The sequence below is a fragment of the Musca vetustissima genome, unplaced genomic scaffold, assembly GCF_032173495.1.
Source record: "Musca vetustissima isolate MV318-11 ecotype Yass unplaced genomic scaffold, APGP_CSIRO_Mvet_v1 utg25102, whole genome shotgun sequence".
Taxonomy (NCBI): domain Eukaryota; kingdom Metazoa; phylum Arthropoda; class Insecta; order Diptera; family Muscidae; genus Musca; species Musca vetustissima.
In genome coordinates, this window is record NW_026889474.1 from 416 (window position 1) to 24,051 (window position 23,636).

General features: G+C 34.7%; 1 protein-coding gene across 1 annotated transcript in view; it reads right to left on the reverse strand.

Annotated features, from left to right (window-relative positions):
* Window positions 1–1,039: 1,039 nt before the first annotated feature.
* Window positions 1,040–23,636, reverse strand: part of LOC133337179 (uncharacterized) — a gene marked incomplete at its 3' end in the record, with an annotated part of 28,206 nt that continues 5,609 nt past the window's right edge. Inside the window, exons 2-3 of the mRNA XM_061545433.1 lie at window positions 9,501–9,743; window positions 1,040–1,146 (exon numbers count right to left, since the gene is read on the reverse strand). Coding sequence (XP_061401417.1) covers window positions 1,040–1,146; window positions 9,501–9,743 — 350 coding nt within the window. The remainder of the gene's footprint in view (window positions 1,147–9,500; window positions 9,744–23,636) is intronic.

Genomic DNA, 23,636 nt, shown 5'->3' on the forward strand with positions numbered 1-23,636 from the left:
AACATATTTGTGTAGGGTATAATGAGGTATGACCTTGATATGAGGGGGAATGACAGAACATGCACCCATATTGAATAGTTTCTTCAAAAAGGTTGTCCAAGATACCGGACTGCAAAATTACGGCCACTTTGGTAGGAAAATGTGGTTAAAACCTTAAAAACACCAAAAAAATTAGCCGGCACCGTTATATGGCGGTTATACCAAACCATAGGCCTTCTCATCCCATTTTCAATACCAGACATCCAAGAAGTAGTAGCAATGTATGTGAAAGTGCTCTATCGGAAGTACGGACTGACAAATAGAATGGTGTAAAATGTTATTCTAATCAAAAATATATCTCAGCGGGTACAGGGATGCCCAGGGTACCCCGACCCCTCAAAATAATTTTTTTTCATACAAAAAATGTATTTTTTGCAATGAGAATTTTTATACTTGAACCATCGCCCCACCCTAACATTAAATCCTGTGTATGTTGGTGATCGGGTATCCAACGAATATTTCAAGATATTTCGAACGGATTGACAAATTTCCCCTTAGCCTTCTATTAGTGAACCCTTGGTTCTTCATTATTGGACCTTGCGGTCTTCGAATTCCGAATTATTGTACCTTATGGTCTCCGAATTTTCCGAATTCTTCCTCCAAACTTTCTCCTTCACAACTTATTAAAAATTATTACCTTTCCAAAAATTACATTCAATGCACGTGTCTGATGCATTTTTTCTTGTCATTAACTATCCGATAACAGGCAAACATACATATATCAAGTTGTGTTATCTGACATTAGTCAATTACCATTGAAATTTGGCAAACACCAACAACATCACAAACATGTTTAACACATCACCCTTCAACTGTGTGATAACCTTCAAAATAATCATTCAACTATGCCGGAGCTATCGCGGCCGCAGAATGGCATTGAGGCAATAATTTTCCACCGCACATGAGCACCACATACACATGCATGAATGGCTGAAGAGCCAATCGCATGAAAATTTTCAAATGCAAGTGAAATTAAAATAAAAAAATATAAATCGCTTACCTTCCAAAACCCGATTTGCCACAGGTGATAACATAAAACTTATCATCGGCCAATTCCAATGTCTTGTGGACACGTACCGCCAGTTGAATGGACCTTTCCTCGGTGCGCTAATTTGGAAAGAGAAAAATACAGTGAACGATTAGTGAGGTGGGTCATTTGTCTGGGAGATTGATTAAAAAATTAGTTTGAACAATTTGCAAATGTGATTTATTTTTAATTTTATTTATTTTTTTTATTTTATTATGGAGTCGATTAAATCATAAGCAGATTAAATTGTAAATAGTTTTATTAAATGATTATTATATGTGGTGTCAGTCAGCGGTGTTGGCAAAAATTAATTCCCAAGTGTTTTAAGTGAAAATGGTGCACAATATATTTATTTGTTTTAATTGAAAAAATAGTTAATCTATATCAGCATGTTATTTGCTTTAAAAAAATAGCTACTTATCCATAACAGCTTTGAGGTTGTTTGTTTTTATTTTCAGTTGCAGCTGTGGTACAAGTCCAAGACATTGCAACCAGTTTTTTGTTATACAAAGTCGCAGCTTGTGTCTTGTTTGTATTATTTTTTTTTCTCCTTTCGTATTACATATTTTATGCCACACATAATGATATAATTGAGAAAATAAACAATTGCTTTATTTTTGTCTAATATTTTTTTTTATTACAGAGTAACAAAAATATGCATTTGTATTGTTGCTAGTCATTGCATTCACATTAAAAACAAAAGACTTAGGCAACAAACTTGCCACGACGCTTGTTTTTCTTATGGTCATATAAATCAATTGAATGGTTTATGCAAACAAATAAATGCGATTTTTTGTTGTTTTAATAAAAAAAAATAATTGCTTTTGGAAAGACAATTGCATATTGTTTCGCATATAGAGCTATTTCAACTTCACACAAAGTGTTTAATTTAGATTAAAAGTTCATTGTAATGTGTGAACGGTTTGATAGCCACCTCGGGCTTGTTTGGCAAATTCTGTTGCAAAATAAATGATTATTGAAACATTGTGGCAAGAGTAGGATAATTTTCGGTCCTGGAAAATTAAAAATTATTCAAATCGGATTATATCTTTACTTGAATATTCCAAAACTTAATCCCTTAAGGGGACCCCCCATTCTCGGGGTCAAACATTTTTTGATTTAATTCGATTCTACACTAATTCAAGAATGCCTCTACAAAATTTCAAGTGAAAATCTCAAGAACTCTTGAAGATATAGCCGATTTATTGTGTCAGCATCAAGTGACGGCTAAAGGGCTTCTCAATCTTTAAACGCTAACCTAACCTAATCGATTCCAAATTTTTACACGCGTAGATTTTCCAAAAATATTTTTTCAAAGGTCCACCATTTTGTTAACTATAGAGCGAAGTTAATAATCCTAGTTCATACGAGAGCCAGACATGTACTCTTTCTAACGCCGTTAAAATTTTCGAATTCCGATGTTCCAGTGAGAAGTTATCATGCCCGCCATTAAAAATAAGGACTTTTCTTTAATTAAAAACAACAACAACAAACATTAACAAACATTTTTTGTAAATTATTTTTCTTCTCTTTTAAATTTTCAAATATATATGTGCAAAGTTACAAACCTTAACAAGTATTGGTATTGATTTACCAGCCCATTGAAAATCTTGAAAATTTAAAATCGAGAATGGGGGGTTCCCTTAATACACTAGTCCTTGTTTGTGGTTTGTGATTGTGTGTTACGACTGTTTATACTCTACACAACTATGTTTTCAGGGTATTATAGCTTTGAGCAGCCCCAAGAGTTTTAACGCCGTGAAATATTGGTCCTAGAACCACCTTTAAGTATACCGATCGTCATATCTCGACTAGTTGAATCGATCTAGACATGTGTGTCCGTCGGTCCGTCCTTCCGTCTGTCCATTATAATTTGTAAACACGATACAGGCCACAGTTATGGACCAATTTCCACGAAATTTTACATGTAGGATGGGTTCTGGCCAATGTAGGATGGGTTCTGGCCAATGTTTTTGGTAGAGATCAGTTAATATTTTGGGGATGAAATGAACCAAATACTTAATTTTTGTCCATTTTTCTGGTCGCTCCAGATAATGGTGGCCATTATGGCCCGAACATCGCGAAATTTTACATGGAGAACAGGATCGGGCCAAAGAAAAAGCATGCCTGTTTTGATAAAAATTGGTCAATATTTAGCGGGTCAAATGGACCCTGACTTTTGTATGAAAATTTAAAAAAAAAATCTATTCTATGGCGTATATATTTTCCCCTGAAGGGCATAGACCCGAGAAGTTGATAGTATATTCAAGAGAAGTGGTTGCTGTATGTACTCGGATGTGGGAGTTACACTTAAATATTTACAGGTGCTTACATATTCATATATTATTTAGTAAATCTTTGCCACACTAGAGGGCAAAGAACCATGAGGTTTCAGTTATGGTCAAGGACAACTCCTATAATGTTCGGTGATGATCAGATAATAATTTTGGGATAAAGTGGACCGAAAACTTAATTTTTTGTGTTTTTTTGAGTCGATATATAGGTCACAATTAAAAGCCGAACATCATATCATAACCCACGGTGGAGGTGGAATATGGACAAGTAATTAAAAGGACTGTATTGAATATTAGTAATACTCGGAAAATATGTCAGTGTAAGGAGAAGGTGCTCTTGACCTCTAATCAGGCCTAGGCTCGGAACAAAAAACCGTAGAAAGTTAGAGTTCCGTGAAAGCTGTGTAGGGTATCGTATGGTCGGCCCCGTCTAACTATACTGCTCCGCTCACTGGTTTTTAATTTGCTTTGATATTCTCCGTGCAGCTAAATGCAATAAATTAAAGTAATGAGAGGGAAAAAAAGTAAAAAAAAAACTGTAAGCTTCAAATACCGAAATATGTCTTCTTTATAGAGAGGGGCTTCAGTGTCTTCTACATAATACACAATATATTCCAAAAAACCCTGCGAAACTTTTTCTTGTTATAAATAAGGGTTTCTATCCTTATGCCCTGTAGAGTACATCGATTGCAGATATTTGAAAATATCACAATCTTCCAATATTTAATAGACAGACGGTCTTCACGGATATATTTAAAACTCATCCATAGACAAGAAAATAAAAAAAATCAATGTTTTATCGAATAAATATATAATCTTCATGTCGTAATATATATTGAATTGAAGAAGTATCCGAGCTCTAAGCGTGAATTTTTAAGAAGTTTCCGATCTCTAAGCCGGCATTTTTAAAGAATATTTCTAAAGAAGTTTCGGAGCTCAACGCGTGGATTTTTTATAGAATATTTTTGAAGAAGTTTCGAAGCTCTAAGCCGGCATTTTTAAAGAATATTTCTAAAAACGTATCTGAGCTCCAAGCATAGCTTTTTAAAGGAATATTTTATTGAAGAAGTAACTGACCTCCAAGCATGGATTTTTGGATTTTTAATAGAACATTTTTGAGGAAGTTTCGGAGCTCTAAACGTAAATTTTTAGAGAACATACTTGAAAAAGTTTCGGAGCTTGTTTTAAGGAATATTTTATTGAAGAAGTAAATGATCTTCATGCTAGGATTTTTTAAGGGATATCGGAGTTCCAAGGGTGGATTTCTTTAAAGAATATTTTCGGAATAAATTTCCCGCGTGGATTTCTTTAAAGAATATTTTTGAAGAAGAGTCCGAGCTCCAAGCGTGAATTTTTCAAGAATATTTTTGAAGAAGTAGCCGAGCTCCAATCGTGAATTTCTTTAATGAATAGTTTTGAAGATGTATCCGAACTCTAGTCCTCGATTTTTAAATAATATTTTTTATATGCATCCGAGCTCCAAGCGAGGATTTCTTTAAAGAATATTTTTGAGGAAGTATCAGAGCTCCAAGCCGTGTTCCAAACGTAGATTTCATTAAAGAAAATTTTGGAGAAGCTCCAAGCGCAAAAAAATCTCAACATTAATCCACTTTTTAACCACTGTAACGCTTTCTGTAACAATCAAATCTATGCGTTGTTGTACACAACACGACAACAACATCAGCTGCTGCAAAAAACGCTATATAACAAATTTGCATTCCACATGCTCTGGTTAGTGGCAGGCAATCTCTCTGTGTGTGTATGTGTGTGTCTGTAGCATAATCTATGACCAGTCACAAATAGAACAAATTTATTATCGTTCTTGTTGTTGTTGCTGCTGCTGTTACTGTTGTGTCTAGTTTGAATATTTGGTCCGTTGTTGCTGTCCCCGCCATCATCATCGTTGGACGTCTGTCTTACTTAGTTCAACTTTTTTTCTTCTGCTTCTTCTAATCTAATGGCCATAAAAACTGTCGGTCCGTCTGTCTGTCATGCTGTTATTGCCCCAGTGCAACTGGAACACATTCACCACTTCTTTGGAACGACCTGAATCCAACTAGACATGATTGTTGTACGACTCGGAGCTACCTGGAAACATGTTTGGTTTTTTTGGCAATTGTTTTGTGCATGCTGCTGCTGGATGGATAACAGAACTCTGTTGCTGGCGAATTCGTTGGCTGGTAAATTGCCAAGCAAATGGAGTGACACTCCCTTAAAAGTATATACATACATATATAACCAGAAATCAGGTAAGCAACAACTTCGTGTGCTAGACAATGTTCGGAAAAAAAGTTTTTATAGGATTTGTGAGTTTGATAGTTTTTTTGTGGTTTATTTGCCTCGAAGGTGGGTAGAGTCGTAAGACAGAAACTGCAAGTTTTCTGGGTGCAACAAACAGCCACCAAACACACACACCCTCACTCACATATACGAATTTAACTATAGCAGACAAAATGACCATTTTTATGTCTTAGCCACTTAGAGACATACATACGTTTGGACACAACATGCCTGTTGCTGGTTCAAACAGCTAGATAAGCTTAGCAAAGGTGGCTGCACTTCTAGGTAGAGGTGAGTTGAATCTCTCTGCCCTCCTCTTCAAAAGCTGTGGTTGTTATGCCGGCATAATACTACCACCACTATGACAACTCCGATTTTGAGATTTCTGTGTTTCATACGTGAAAAATCAATGACGCACGTTGTTGTTTTTCCAGTTCGACGGCGAACCCGCCAGGTTTTTGGCCACAAGTGGCTTGGCAGATTTATTGGTATTGGTGATATTGCAATGCAAAGTAGCATTAAGTGGCCAACTACTCGTACATGTGTGTGCCCTATTCGCCTTAATATTTATTGACTATTTTTTGTTGTCTTGCTGTTTTTTTTTTCAAATGAAAATCCGTGACTACGATTTAAAAAATATAAATTAGAGCGGTTTGGCATTTTGCAGAACATAAATCTAAGGGTAACTTTCACAAATATTCGATTTGCTTTGAAGGTAATTTGTGTATAGAAATTCTGGCAGAGTTTGTGTCTTAAGTCTTTTGTTTGCATTGGAAACTTATGAGTGGAACAATTATAGAAAGTTGAGTAAAAGACATATGTCCACAGAAGTCCTAAAGGAGAGCCTTAGGAAGGCCTTATATCCATAGAGGAGGTATAGGAGGTCTTCTATGTATACAAAAGCTGCCGGAGGTCTTCTCTAAATAGACGTGTGCAGAAGGTCTTCTAGCTCTAGAAGAGCTGTTGGAGGTCTTCTGACTATAAAATAACTGTTGGAGATCTTCTATCCAAAGAAAAGGTTGCGAAGGACTTCTATCAATAGAAGATCTGTAGGGGGTATTCTAGCTATAGCAAAAATTGTGGAGGTATTCTATACGTAGAAGTGCTACAAGATATCCTCCATCTATAGCAGAGCTACAGGAGCTGCATTAGATCTTCTGTCTATAAAAGAGCGGAAGGCGGTATTTTATTCATAGAAGAGTTGCAGGAGGACTTTTAACTGCAGAAGAGCGGCAGAAGGTCTATAGAAATACTATCGGATATCTTCTATATATAGAAGAGCTGCAGAAGGTCTTCTTGCTAAAGAGGCCATTATTTTTTTTTATTTTGATCTTCAAGTGTGGATTTTTGAAAGAATATTTTTGGAGAAGATTATCTTTAAGCCTGGATTTTTAAAGGATATTTTTGAAGATGTATCCCAACTCCAGGCGTGGATTTTTAAAGAATATTTTTGAAGAAGCTTTCGAGCGTTAAGCGTGGATATTTTAAAGAATATTTTTGAAGAAGCTTCCGAGCGTTAAGCGTGGATTTTTTAAAGAATATTTTTGAAGAAGATTCCGAACTTTAAGCGTGGATTTTTTAAAGAATATTTTTGAATAAGTTTCCGAGCATTAAGCGTGGATTTTTTAAAGAATATTTTTGAAGAAGTTTCCGAGTTTTAAGCGTGGATTTTTTTAAAGAATATTTTTGAAGAAAATTCCGAGCTTTAAGCGTGGATTTTTTAAATAATATTTTTGAAGACGATTCCGAGCTCAAAGGTGGATTTTTGTTAAAGAATATTTTTGAAAAAAATTCCGAGTTTTAAGCGTGGATTTTTTTAAAGAATATTTTTGAAGAAAATTCCGAGCTTTAAGCATGGATTTTTAAAATAATATTTTTGAAGAAGATTCCGAGCCAAAAGCGTGGATTTTTTAAAGAATATTTTTGAAGAAGTTTCTGAGCTCTAAGCGTGGATTTTTTAAAGAATATATTTGAAGAAGATTCCGAGTTTTAAGAGTGGATTTTTTAAAGAATATTTTTGAAGAAGATTCCGAGTTTTAAGCGTGGATTTTTAAAAGAATTTTTTAAGAAGATTCTGAACTTCAAGCTTGAATTTTGAAAGACGTTTTTTAAGAAGTATCCGAAATTCAAGCTTGATTTTTGTTAACAATATTTTATAAGGAGTATCCTGGAGTCCAGTTTGCATTTTTTTTTTAAGTCTAAGATAGCATTTGGTCTCAAGGAGTATTTGAGTTCTAAGAGCGGTTTTTCCTCAAGGATTATCTGCTTCTAAGAGTGGATTATCCTGAAGGATTATTTAATATCTAAGAGTGAACTTTTTCTTAAGGAGTACTTGAGGTGTATTTTTGAGGAAGTTTTTCCCAAGGAGTCCCGAGCTTAATATGTTTTTCTTGAAGAGGTGCCCGAGATTGAGAGTTGATTCTTCCTCAAGGAGTATTCTAGCTTAAAGGGTAAATGTTTGTTAAGGACTATCCGCGATCTAAGAGCTGAAGTATCCGAGATCTAATAGTACATTTTGTCTAAAAGAGTATCCGAGCTCTATTTGATATTTTTTGATTTGTTTCCATGCTCTATTTCAAATGTCTCCTGTCTATAGAAGACCTGCTGAATACCTCCTTGTTTATGGAAGAGGGGTGGATTTTTAATACTATTTTAGAAAGTCTTCAGCCTAAGGAAGACTTGCAAAAGGAAGAAGATCTGCAGAAGGATTTCTATCTATTAAAGGCCTACAGAAGGTCTTCTGTCTATGGAATACCAATGAAGTCCTTCAGAAGGGTTTCTGCCTATATAAGACCTGCCTTCTGTCTATGTCAGACCTGAAGATATCATTCTAGCATGAAGATTCTCTGTGTATAGAACTCTAGGCTTTTGTTGGTTATAGAAGGTCTACAAAGGGGAGTCAATTATTTTTTGCTTTTGTACGAAGAAGATCTAGCCACTAAAATCCCTGCAGAAAATATTTCGTCTATAAAATACGTGTAGAAGAGCTCCGGGTTACTAAAGATCTAAATGGATATTTTTTGATTACCGCATATCTGAAGGACCTACAGAAGTTGATCTGCCCGTAGAACACCTGTGATATTTTATCGGTAGAATATATTTTTTATCAGAAGGACTTCTATAATGACCTTCTGAAGGTATTTTGTATGTAGAAAATCTACAAGATGCCCTTTTGTATATACGGAAAGACTTTTAGTCTACAAGGGTTTTATGAAGACGATATGTGCCCATAAAAACCCTGCAGGAGATAATCCATTCATAAATGATCTGTAGAAGTGCTCCGGTATATGAAAGACCTGCTAAGGTATTTTGGTTTATAGAAGACCTGAAGGAGATATGTTGTTAAAAAAACCTAAAGAAGACCTACAGAAGTTGATCAGCCCATTTTATCTATGGAAGACAGAAGTTCTGATGTCTTCTGTATATAAAAACCGAAGAAGATCCGTATGAAGTTTTTTTGTCTGCGGTAGGGCTTCTGTTCATAAAAACCCTGCAGTAGATATACCGTATATATAATAAAAGACCTTCAGAAGGTATTTCTTTTGCAGAAGACCTCGATGAGTTCGTTTGTATCAAGATTATTGGGAATGTTTTTTGTGTTTTGGGGCCCGCAGAAGGTCTTCTTTTTATAGGAGATCTGTAGACAATTCAAACTCTAGAAAGCCAACAGAAGGCCTACTGTTTGTATAAAATCATAGGAGACTCTATAAAGAATCTGATGAAAATATTTATTTTCTACATTTTTCTTCCCATTCCTTTCTCTCTTCTTCTCCACAACATTGCAAATAAAAAATAATATATCAGTGTTTTATGGTGCCGTTAGTTGTATTAGAATGTTAGCTTACATTTTGTCCACTCACGTTACTGACTAGAACACCGCAATAGTCTGGCGAACCATCTTTGGCCAATAGGTTGAGACTGAAGCCCACCGAATCTGAACCATCACCCATTGCCATGCAAGCAGGGGTACGATAATCACGTGCATGTACAGCTCCACTATAGGGTCCATCCAATTTCACTTTAATGTTCATGGTGCCCGCCTTGCAGGTGGCCGAAACGCGTGGTGCAAATTCTGTTGTCGTTGAGGCTTCTTGGGCGGAGATCTGTAAGGGGAGGGAGAAAAATAAGCGATTACTTAGAGATTAAAAAAATATATGGAAAATAAATAAGACTTTGGAATAGAGGACCAAAATAATTTTAGAGTTTTCATAATGAATCGGAATCCAAATAATTTTTGATTTGGTTATTGTTATTATTTTTTTTAATCTTTTAGATCTGGCAAAATGTTTTAGAAAAACGTATTGGTGGCCAGCCCCTCTTCCACGAAATTAGATTAGTCGAATCAAAGCTCTGCCTTGAAGTAATCAAAAAATTAGAACACAGCAGCCAATAGAGAAATAAACGAAATAAATTCAGCGTCATTAGATCACACAGTTGGCTGGTCCGACCGGACAGTCATATTAACTTCGAAATAAAAAATTATGCATCCGCCACTACTGAAAAAAATAATTTCCTTCAATTCGAATTCCAGGTAGCTTTTGGAGTAAATGTTTTAATTGCTGCCTGCTGTGTTTTTGAAAATAAAAGTTTTCTCAAGACCAAGGAATGGTGGCGAAGATTCTGACGCTCATGATGATGATTCATAGCAATTACAAGCCGCATGACATACATTCTTCAAGATGATCATCTAACATTTACATATCGACGGGTGTTACAAACTACGAGATCATCATCCAGAAGAAGATTTAGGCAACGAAACAGTTGGCGATCATTAAAGCCATTAAAAAGCATTTTCTACATATTAAGTCTACATGGCTTACAGTGGTAATTCTTCTTCATCTTCTTTTCAACGAAATTCTAATGGACATCATTTTTCTGGATATTTTCGACAAAAAATATTTCATGGTGATTTTACAAGTTAGGCCTTTTACTTTTTTTCGTTCGCATTTCCCAAAGCCATTAAAGCCTTACTTTACCTGTCTTCATCTCTAATTAATAGTCCAGCCTGCCACAGGGCCAAATTCAATTAATAATTTTTCAAAATTTCTTCAACACTTAATGGGACCACTAAATTAATGATGATGATTTATTTTTACAGAACTTCTATTTTTTCTAAGAATGGGAATGCCAAGATTACCACAAGTGAAATGAATTTGCTGTAGGTATTTCAGGCGGGGGGAGGGATCTGTTTTCTAAATAAGAGGCGTTGTCAGACATTAATGATGGCATGATTTGTAGATTAAAGATGCCCTACTTATTTAAATGGTCTATTTAGGCAATAAATAATTAAATACCAGAACGTAAGTGACCCAAATACCAAGAGTTCGGTAAACTAATTTAGAACAATGTTTTTTAAGAATATTTTTTCAAGCTTCAGAATAGGCGTGGATTTTTTAAAGAATATTTATTCAGGCCTTACAATAGGCGTGGATATTTTAAAAAAATATTTTTTCAAGCCGCCACAATAGGCGTGGATTTTTTAAAAAAATATTTTTTCAAGCCTTACTTGAAAAAATAGGCGTGGATTTTTTAAAGAATACTTTTTCAAGCCTTACTTGAAAAAATAGGTTTGGATTTTCAAGTAAGGCTTGAAAAAATAGGCGTGGATTTATTAAAGAATATTTTTTTAAGCCTTACTTAAAAAAATAGGCGTGGATTTTTTAAAGAATACTTTTCAAGCCTTACTTAAAAAAATAAGCGTGGATTTATTAAAGAATATTTTTTCAGGCCTTACTTAAAAAATAAGCGTGGATTTTTTAAAGAATATTTTTTCAGGCCTTACTTAAAAAATAAGCGTGGATTTTTTAAAGAATATTTTTTCAAGCCTTATTTGTGGCGTGGATTTTTAAAGATTATTTTTTCAAACCTTAAACATTATTATCAAGCCTTATAAACATTAGCATTGTCATGCTCAGATTTTGTACTATAAACGTAATATTATCCGCATCTATACACGGCGTTTCGCTGCTTTCCAATTCAGGTTCGTGACTTAAGTCTTTTGTTTGTTTGCTCACAAGAAATGCTGCCTATTAGGGTTTGGTCAGATTTAGATGAACAGATTTCGTTTATTCATATAGAGAATATCAAGTTGTCCAATTCAATTCAAATATCACATACTTCCTCCGACTAGACTTCTTATCAAAATTGTCTTGATTTTATTTTGTCACTTTGTCAATGTCCGCTTATCACCGGTATTTTTTTTTAATTATTTAGAAACATTTAAAATTGTTCATGATTCACTGAGATCATTAAAAAATTCTGTGAATTTTTCTGTTTTTTAATTTTATTTTTACAATGAATAGACATTTTCAAAACTGTACAGCTGGCTGCTGGGCTAGAGTCTAGAATTTGAAATCTAAAAATAAAAACGAAAAAAAAATAATTGATAATTATCGTCGTCTACTCCAGCTACCCCCCAAATGCTTTACTCTAAGCCTTAGTTGTGTTACTCCACAAACCGCAGCGGCGGCTGCGGTGTGCATTCGACAAACTTTGTGTGTGGCTGCTGGGCAAGATCGATGTTAAGAACAAAAACGATGGCGGCATCGAAAAACTCAAATTCAGAAAAATTTGAATTCATTCCGTTTATAATTTGTTTTCCATCGTTTTATGTGAAACATTGCCTCTGGGTCAATAGCCAGTCATAAAATCTCAGGCAACAGAAACTGATGAACTCTTGATGGCTGTGATTAATTTTTTTTCCTGTTCATCTGGGTTTTGTTTTATTAGGCCACGACGATGATGATGATGAGTATCGGAATGAAGTATCAGCTGAAGGAAAAAATCTTTAGTTGTCGCTTTTAATTGCTCAAAATATTTATTGAATGCTGTGCAACAGCAGCAGCGGCGGCGACTAGAGAATCGCATTTGTAATTCTTAATGGATTTATTGATTCCCGCTGGATAATCAAAATTATGATGAATGTCTAAAATGTGGAACACAATTATTTGAATGGAAATTAATTAGGCAAACGTTGATGAATTAACTTCCTCAGAAGGTATTGTGTTTTGATTGGAAACAATAACATAAATCAAATTTTATAGGTCATAACAAGCTGAGAGAAACAAACAATGATCTGTGGAGAGGATATTTTTCAAAATATTCTTTAAAAAATCCACGCCTATTGTAGGGCTTAAAAATATTCTTTAAGAAATCCACGCCTATTATAAGGCTTGAAAAAATATTCTTTAAGAAATCCACGCCTATTGTAAGGCTTGAAAAAATATTCTTTAAGAAATCCACGCCTATTGTAGGGCTTAAAAAATATTCTTTAAAAAATCCACGCCTATTGTAAGGCTTGAAAAAATATTCTGTAAGAAATCCACGCCTATTGTAGGGCTTAAAAAAATATTCTTTAAGAAATCCACGCCTATTATAAGGCTTGAAAAAATATTCTGTAAGAAATCCATGCCTATTGTAGGGCTTAAAAAATATTCTTTAAGAAATCCACGCCTATTGTAGGGCTTAAAAAATATTCTTTAAGAAATCCACGCCTATTGTAGGGCTTAAAAATATTCTTTAAGAAATCCACGCCTATTATAAGGCTTGAAAAAATATTCTTTAAGAAATCCACGCCTATTGTAAGGCTTGAAAAAATATTCTTTAAGAAATCCACGCCTATTGTAGGGCTTAAAAAATATTCTTTAAAAAATCCACGCCTATTGTAAGGCTTGAAAAAATATTCTGTAAGAAATCCACGCCTATTGTAGGGCTTAAAAAATATTCTTTAAGAAATCCACGCCTATTATAAGGCTTGAAAAAATATTCTGTAAGAAATCCATGCCTATTGTAGGGCTTAAAAAATATTCTTTAAGAAATCCACGCCTATTGTAGGGCTTAAAAAATATTCTTTAAGAAATCCACGCCTATTGTAGGGCTTAAAAATATTCTTTAAGAAATTCACGCCTATTGTAGGGCTTAAAAAATATTCTTTAAGAAATCCATGCCTATTGTAGGGCTTAAAAAATATTCTGTAAGAAATCCACGCCTATTGTAGGGCTTAAAAAATATTCTTTAAGAAATCCACGCCTATTGTAGGGCTTAAAAAATATTCTGTAAGAAATCCACGCCTATTGTAGGGCTTAAAAAATATTCTTTAAGAAATACACAATACAAAAAAGTCTTCTTTAAAAAATCCACGCCTATTGTAGTCCTTAAAAAAATCTTCTTTAAAAAATCCACGCCTATTGTGGCGGCTTGAAAAAATATTCTTTAAAAACTCAATGCCTATTGTGGAGCTTAAAAAATATTCTTTAAAAAATCCAAGCCTTAACCTTTTAAGATTTTTTTTTTTCAAAAAATCAGCCCTCAAGCTTTTTCTAGTCTACTGTGTCCAGAGTTCACAGCCGTAACCAGAGGTGCCAAACAAAGAACCATGCGAAGCATCTGCACATGATGGGCATGCACTTTAGCTGCCACACATACCTTTGGGCCGGTCGACACATGCAGACAGCTAGAAATGTATGCGTGGATGTGTTATTTTAGATAAATGGAAAGATACATAGATGGATGGATCGGCCGGTCGGTTGGTCGTTTGGGAGATGGATGTTTGGATGGATGCATTGATGCCTAGTCTGCCTCTCTCATGCGGGGCTGTTGCTGCTACATGAACTTACATTAGGTTAATGACTTACATGACAGCAGCAGCCCCAACATCAACAACAAATGCTAACAAACTAGCAATGGTTCTAACCAAAAACAACAACAAGAGCTTACATCCATTATTCAAAAAAATCCAAACCCCAGATTAGTCCTCAGGCTTAGACACTTTACATTGCAGACAACCAAAACAGCAACAACAACACCAACATAAAAATTAAATTTAAATAGGCTTAGGGAAAAAATAGTTTTGGTGAAAAGTGAGGTGAGGGCCTTATCGGAATGAGTGAGTGACTGGCTGCCTGACTATGTGTGATTTGAACAATTGCCAAGTTAGACAGCCATCAATCTGAACAGCAATGTTCCGACAATGAAAGCCTGACTACATGCCGGCCCGGTGGTATTTTGCCACTCGTTTGAATTTCATTACAATTTTAAATAACAACAACAACAACGCCAACAACTAAAGGTGTTGTTGTTGATGATGTGTGATGTTCCTCTTTTCCAAACAGTTCTATGGAAATTCACCAGCAGATTTTCCCGTCCCAATGTATTTAATTCTCGAATGTACGCGAAACAATTTTACAATTGTTTTCTATATATTGTTATTATTGTATTGTTTTTTTTGTTGTTCTAGTTGTGGATTGTTGTTGGCATTTTGGAGTTATTTTTTGCAGTACTGGAGAAAGTTGTAGGTTTTTTTTGTAATTGGAAATTTAAATCTTCATTTCAGTTGGAACCTTCTGATAGGAGTGGGAGCTATTCTAAGGGAAGGTGTACATTTTATGATTATCCACGATGGCGGATTTTTTTAAAAATATTTTTAGCAGGCATCAAATCCTTAGACATCGATTTTTTAAAATATTTTTTTAGAAGCCATGATAGGTTTGTTTTTTTTTAAATAAAATTTTCTAGGGATTGAATTTTTTAAAGTATATTCTTTCAAGGGCTACGATAGGCGTGGATTTTTTTAAGATTATTTTTTTTTCAAGAGCCACCATAGGCGTGGATTTTTAAAGATTATTTTTTCAAGAGCCACCATAGGCGTGGATTTTTAAAGAATATTTTTTTAAGGGCAATAAGAGGCGTGGATTTTTTAAAGAATGTTTTTTTAAGGGCTATAAGATGCGTGGATTTTTTAAAGAATATTTTTTCAAGGGCTATAAGAGGCGTGGATACTTTTTCAAAGGCTATAATAGGCGTGGATTTTTTAAAGAATATTTTTTCAAGGGCCACCATAGGCGTGGATACTTTTTCAAAGGCTATAATAGGCGTGGATTTTTTAAAGAATATTTTTTCAAGGGCCACCATAGGCGTGGATACTTTTTCAAAGGCTATAATAGGCGTGGATTTTTTAAAGAATATTTTTTCAAGGGCCACCATAGGCGTGGATACTTTTTCAAAGGCTATAATAGGCGTGGATTTTTTAAAGAATATTTTTTCAAGGGCCACCATAGGCGTGGATACTTTTTCAAAGGCTATAATAGGCGTGGATTTTTTAAAGAATATTTTTTCAAGGGCCACCATAGGCGTGGATACTTTTTCAAAGGCTATAATAGGCGTGGATTTTTTAAAGAATATTTTTTCAAGGGCCACCATAGGCGTGGATACTTTTTCAAAGGCTATAATAGGCGTGGATTTTTTAAAGAATATTTTTTCAAGGGCCACCATAGGCGTGGATACTTTTTCAAAGGCTATAATAGGCGTGGATTTTTTAAAGAATATTTTTTCAAGGGCCACCATAGGCGTGGATACTTTTTCAAAGGCTATAATAGGCGTGGATTTTTTAAAGAATATTTTTTCAAGGGCCACCATAGGCGTGGATACTTTTTCAAAGGCTATAATAGGCGTGGATTTTTTAAAGAATATTTTTTCAAGGGCCACCATAGGCGTGGATACTTTTTCAAAGGCTATAATAGGCGTGGATTTTTTAAAGAATATTTTTTCAAGGGCCACCATAGGCGTGGATACTTTTTCAAAGGCTATAATAGGCGTGGATTTTTTAAAGAATATTTTTTCAAGGGCTATAAAAGCCTTGGATTTATAAAATAATATTTTTTCAAGGGCTATAACAGCCTTGGATTTATAAAATAATATTTTTTCAGGGCCCAATAGGCGTGGAAAGAATGTTTTTTCAAGCTCCACAATAGGCTTGATTTGTTAAATAGAATTTTTCATAAAACCATAACTAGCGTGCTTTTTGAAATGTATTTTTTTCTAGAAAGGCGTGCTTTTTGAAAAGTATTTTTTTTAAGAAAGGCGTCGATTTTTATGATTGTGTTTATCTAAGAAGTAATTTTTGTCAGGAAGTCTTAAGTGAGAATAAAAAAGAGCGGATCTTTTAAATATAATTTTTTAAGAAGCCACCTCATAGGCCTGTATTTGTATACGCTTCACCACATATGTTTGTAACAGGCAAAAGGGAACGAGATAGACACATGATTCCTTTTGAGAATATGCATAGATTCACTTTCTAAGTCGACTTATGCTTGTCCGTCCGTCTGTCTGTCCATGTTAAATTGTAAACCAAGTACAAGTCGCATTTATGATCCGAATTGGATGAAATTTGACATAGGTCACTTATTTGGCCCAAGGACGAACGCTATTGGTATTGGGAAAAATCGGTTCAGATTTAGATATAGCTCCCATATATTTTTTCGTCCGATTTACTGACTTTAGTCCCTGCAAATCATTCGATTTGCACGAATTTTGACTTAGCGTACTAAATTGAATATAGATGTGTGTTAAGTTTCGTGAAAATCGGTTCAGATTTAGATATAGCTCCCATACATAGTTTTGTCCGATTTAAGGTAAATGGGGCACCAAAGTCCCTATATATCTTTCGATTTGCACGAAATTTGGCATAACGTACTAAATTGAGACTAGAGTGATGTCTGCCAAGTTTCGTGATAATCAGTTCAGATTAAGATATAGCTCCCATATATATTTTCGTCCGATTTTCGGTAAATGATGCACTGAAGTCCCTATACATCTTTCGATTTGCACGAAATTTGGCATAGGGCAGTGAATTACGTCCAGAATGATGTGTGCTAAGTTTCGTGAAAATCGGTTCAGATTTAGATATAGCTCCCATACATAGTTTTTTTCCGTTTTAAGATAAATGGGGCACCAAAGTTCCTATATATCTTTCGATTTGCACGAAATTTGGCATAGGGCACTGAATTAGGTCGACAATGATGTGTGCTATGTTTCGTGAAAATCTGTTCAGATTTAGATTAGCTCCCATATAAATTGTGCACTAATGACACAACGTTTGACCGACCGGCACACAATTTGGTACAATGTACTGAAGTTACTATAACCTTTCGTGTGTCTAGATTTTTTTTAATTCGGTTCAGATTTACATATATCTCCTATATACACTTTCGTCCGATTTAAAGTCAATTGTGCACTAAATACCCATTGCTAGGCCGATTGGCACAACGTACTAAAATTAATATAAATTAATCTCTGCAAGTTCCCCTGAAATAGGTTCAGAATTAGATATATCATAGCTTAGATATAGCATAGCCTATAAATAATCAATAGGTGCCTGATTGATATAACATTTTAAGCCGTGAAACATACCAAATCGCGTGTGTAAAGTTTCTTTTAAATCTATTTACAAAATTTGAAATAGGTTGCAGAATGGCATGTGTTGGGATTAATATTAGTCGGTTCGTATACATATGTATAATATACCCAAAGTGGTGAATGGTATCATATAGTCGGCACCGTCCGACTTTACAGCTTTCCTTACTGGTTTAAATATAATTTAATCAAGAAGCCTTAGGTATTTTTTAATGTTTATTTTAATATTTTTTTCTGAAGTTACCATAGGCTTGTATTTTCGGTCCATTCCTTGTACCCCTCTAATAAAATGGTCAATATTGTGCAAAACAATAAATTTATAACATGATGTGAATTGTGTGTTTGATTTGTTTATGTTACCTCGCAAACCAAAAAAAAAAAAAAAAAAAATCATGTTAACCCCATAGCAATTATAATCGAGACAATGAACAATAAATCCATAAAATAACATCACACATATCTGTTATTAATGCATTTGCCAAATATGAAAAATATGTAGTCGAAAAAATATCGTTTATGTGACTTGAATTTATAACAACCATGCGAATTTTGCTGGTGATGAACCTCCCACCCTCAATTAGACACAACAATACCACCTCCTACCGTTCAACACACAATAGCCATGCAGTGTTCTTGTCGAACATTGAGCCGTTTTGTTGGCTTGGCTTCATACCAAGCAACACCTTTAATTTTTTATTTAATTCGACACCAAATATTTTTTTTTTTTTTTGGAAAAAAATATGATAGGAGTAGAACGAACATTAATTCATTGGTTTTGGGTTTAATTTATGGGAGTATAACAGCCAGCGGACCAAATTTGTACAATTGTTCATTAAAAATCAAGTAAAAAATTTCAATGTCACATATATTTTTTATTATGGAAGTTGACTGCTAGATATTGTTGTTTTTGCTGTTGCCATTTGTCCGCCTTCTTAAGTTTTATGGTTATGGGCCAGGTTAACTAAACCGCACACAGAAATTGGTCTCTGTGTGTGGGCCGAAAACAAAGCACAGCCATATAATAAATAAAATTATCGTCATTTGGTTACTTAACAGAGACTATGTACCACCACCCAAGACCATGGCGGAATATGTAAATCATCATGGAATTAATGTCAATAATAATGGTAATGGTAAAGATAATGTCAATATCCAAATTGGTTGGTCTGTAATGATGCTATGGCATCAGACTGTTGTACCAAAGTTTTATTGTTTCTGTTTCTTTTTTTATCATTTAACAATAGCCTGCCTCATCGGTTAGTGACCACAAAAATCAACTGTTAAATTTCTTGTAATGCTCTAATTAACAGAAAGTGTTAAAGTCATTAGGGTAAATTGGTTTGTTTTGTTCGGTGATTTTTTGCAAAAAAAAAAAAAAAAAAAACAATAAAAAACCGAAGCTATGATAAATTTCACCCATTGTTCTTATTCTACTCTAATGACAGACCAATCAGTGACCACAAATATGCGGGTTTAGATTTTTTGTTGTTTTTTTATTGTTGTTCTAGTCTTTGAAATTCTTTAGCATTTTTTTTTTTTTAAATTATTGGATTGGAAATACATTTCTTATAAATGATTGGTAATGATTAAGAAAATGATATTGAAAAAAAATCAATTTTTTTGGTCGAATATTTTTTTTAATCCACGAATGTGTCTTCTAGAAAATATTTAAAATTAATCGTGGTAATAAATCGACGTAAAGTTTGGTCGAACCCTCCAAAAATTGCACAAACATTTCGGATCTTTATTTGGCCACTATATCATTGCTAGCAGGCTAAAATTATAGGTTGAGCTACGAACTTCAAAGTACGGAAATTCAAGCGGGACCATTGTATGAGGAATATATTGAAAATTTCCGGAAAGAAATTTTTTTATTCACTAAAAATTTGGAATGTCAAATTACAGTCACATTGTTGGGAATATGCCGATATATTTATAACCTTCAACACTGTGCTCCTGGGTATTATGACCCATGGCTCCTTTTAAGAATATGCATAGAATCACTTTCGGAGTCGATTTATGCATGTCCGTCCGTCTGTTGATGTTAAATTGTAAACAAAGTACAGGTGGCCATTATGATCCGATTTGGATGAAATTTGGCACAGCTCATTTATTTGGTCCAAGGACGAACTCTATTGGAATTGGGGAAAATCGGTTCATATTTTATGTAAATGGTGCTCCAAACTCCCAAGGCTTGGCCGATAGAGACAAAATTTTGCATAGCTTACTGAATTAAGTCCAGTTTGATGTCTGTGATTTTTTGTTGAAATCGGTTCAGATTTAGATATAGCTCCCATATATAGCTTCGTCCTATTATAGGTAAATGGTGCACCAAACTCCCAAAATTTTGAAGAGATTACGGAATTCATTCCAGTTTGACGTCTGTGAAGTTTTGTTGGAATCGGTTCAGATTTAGATATAGTTCCCATATATAGTTTCTTCCGATTTTATTAAGATGTGCACCTAACTCTCAATATTTTTCCGATTTAGATAAAATTTTGAACAGAGTACTGTATAAAGTACCCCACACAACTACCACGGAACACTAACTTTCTGCAGATTTTTATTATGAGCCTGGGCAATATTTCGCGATATTTGCATTCTCTTGACCGCCTAGAGGTCAACAAATATTACTAATTCAGTATAGATTTTCTAATTACTTGTCCAGATTCCCTTCAACGTGGGTTGTGTTGTGATGTTCGGATTTCAATTGTGGCCTATAGATCGATTCAAAAAAAAAAAAAAACACAAAAAATTAACTCCCTCATTCGTGGGCATACGACAATATAACTGGTAACAATTCAAAGACCAACCTCTCCTCTGGGACATACTATCAACTTCTCGGGTATTTGTCCTTCAGGGATAAATAAATACGCTATAGAATACAAGTTTTGCCTTCACAAAAAAGTAAGGATCCGATAAATATTGACCGATCTTTATCAAAACAGGCATGCTTATTCTTTGACCCGATCCCCTTCTCCATGTAAAAAATCGCGATGTTTGTGCCATAATTGCGGCCTCTGGAGCGACCAGAAAATCAGACAAAAATAAAGTTTTTTGTCCATTTCATCCCCTAAATATTAACCGATCTTTACTAAAAGCAAGATTGGTCCATAACTGTGGCCAGTATCGTGTTTACAAATTATAATGGACAGACGGACGGACGGACACACATGTGTAGATCGAATCAGCTAGTCGAGATATGACGATCGGTATACTTAAAGGTGGGCCTAGGACCAATATTTCGCGGGGTTACAAACTCTTTGGGCTGCACAAAGCTATAATACCCTGACAAGATAGTTGTGTAGGCCATAAAAATTGGGCTCTATGGGGACATATTCTGAAATTTCTCTGCGTAAATGGGGAATATGAAGATATTTTTTCAAGCTTTGATTCTTTTAATATTTTCTTTACTATATGGCTGGATTTTTAAATAATATGTTTCAAGCTTTGTTTGTTGAAGAATTATGACCAATTTTGTTCCCAATTTAAAATGATTTTATTTTTTATTTTCTGATTGCCATTTATAGATTTCTCAATTTTCTCCCCAATTCAAATTTCTAATTTGTAACGTTCGTTGTATGTGTGTGTGCGTTTTCTAGAACAAACGCCAGCAATTGTTCAACTAAGAAGCTGGTGGTGTTGCTGCTGCTGGCCGTCCAGCGACGGTGATATCTGCTGCTGATGGCAGATATCACCGTGGCCGTGACTTTTTTTCATTGACTTGGATTTGACTTGACATGGTGACTAGCCGTTGTTGTTGCTGCTGCATTTGTCGGTTTTGAGAAAGTGACATTAATGCTGTGATTACCGTAAAAATGAGTACACGGCAACAATGGCAAGAGCAGTGGAAAATAGAAGCAATAACAGCACAACAATGACACCAGCTTGTAATAATAAACTAACTTAAAGCTCACACAAGTGTACAAACACGGTGGTCATAGTTACCGGCATTTAGCCATGAAAAAAAAAACAAAACACAGTTTGTTGTTTTTCACTGCATATGCTTTTTTAGTGTTCCTCTCATTTGTGGAAGCTGGCCGACTTGGCCGCCTCAACAAAGCTCAAAAATTTTTTCTAGATGATGCCACTAATGTCTCTAAGAAAAAAAGTAAAAGAAGAAGAAAAATTGTAAGGCCTGCTTCTTTTTGTTAAACTTCATTTACTCCTCCGCTCTTTATTTACTTATTCGCTTCTTAATTACTTTTTAGCTAAAGTACAAAAATTTAGTTAAAATGTTTTTTTTTTCTGCTTCCAATTCTCAAAGGGGAAATTGGTCAGTGTTACGCCGCTATAAACAATAGATGGGGTATTTGTCATTAGGGTTATTGATCACACATTGCAAAGGGAAAGTGATGATATGACTTGACAAAATGATTTGTTTCGTCTGTCCGACAAACAAATGTTAAATGAATTTTCACAGAACCTAGTTTAAGTTAAATGAAAAGAAGATAAGTACTGTGACAAAGAGTAATGTTTTTATGTCCGTCCCCACACTACTAAGTGGAATGGGAATTATTAAATAAAAAATAGAAATAATGACCTTAGACAAAAATTTTTATAAACTTTAATAGATCTGTGTCGATCTAGTCTTTTCTGTCTCTTTGAAATATTATACCGTGGGGAAAATAGGGAAATTTTCTATTAATAGGAAGTTAATCATTTGAGAAAGAAGAAAAAAATGATTCTTGTAATCATTTCATCAATTAAATTTTGTTATTGAAAATTATTTTCTAATATTTATATATATTTTTTTAATTTTACAGGTATAATACCCTTAAATGGTAAGTGAATCAAATGTTATACCTTAAAGACTATGTTGTGCCAATATTGCAATATTACTGTAAAATATTGGACTTGAACCCATCTCTTAGTATACCGATAATATATCGACTAGCTGAATCGATTTGATCATATGCGTTCGTCCGTTGGTTCATTATAAAGTACAGGACATAGTTATAAACCCACCGTCCCGAAATGTTGCTTATAGATTAGGCTGTGGCCAACGACGACACCCATATTTTGGACCAAAAACGATACGTACGTTTTTCCGTTCGTTCTAGATGACACAGAAAAACATTTCAGTAACGTTATATGGAGACTATTTCAAAACGGGAACCGGTATATCCTCTTTCCAATACGAAACCTCCTAGAAGTACTCGCACATAAGGAGTAAAACCTCGAAGCTATATCTAAGCCGAGCTTTAAAAACAACTGACATGACAATTCCAATAATTGTGGAGTATCAAACGAATAATTCGCAGTGTTGCAAACGGAAGAACACGATGAAGAGCCTCAAAATCTGTTCACAGACATTTTCGATGGTGTTGTCCCCCATATTAATGGACAATAATTGATTTTATCTGTCGCCGAAATTGAGCCACGTGAAACTGAAAAAATGCTGATCATACGATATTTTGGATCATTTCCCTTAAATAGTTTGTACGCTCAGAAGATTCAGGTTTGTTGATATTATTAAAGTTCTACAGAACTACTTCGCCATATTCTTCGTCGGAGTACGGAACTCCACCACAGTCACCTCTACAGCAGCCCACATTGCTGTCACTATTCCTGACAGTGCATCGTTTCTGAAATTGTATTGAACGGTCTTCGAGGAAACATAAACAAGATAGTGGACTTCATAAATCGGAAGAATATCTTGGTCGCGGCGGTGCAGGAAAACAAGCTCAATGGCCTAGTGATGGTGTGGCCTCAACATTCCTTATGCACCACTCTATTTAATACAGGCCTATCTAGCTTGAGCTTGACTCTAGTGACCCATATCTGGAATGTATGGGGGTAGCAGT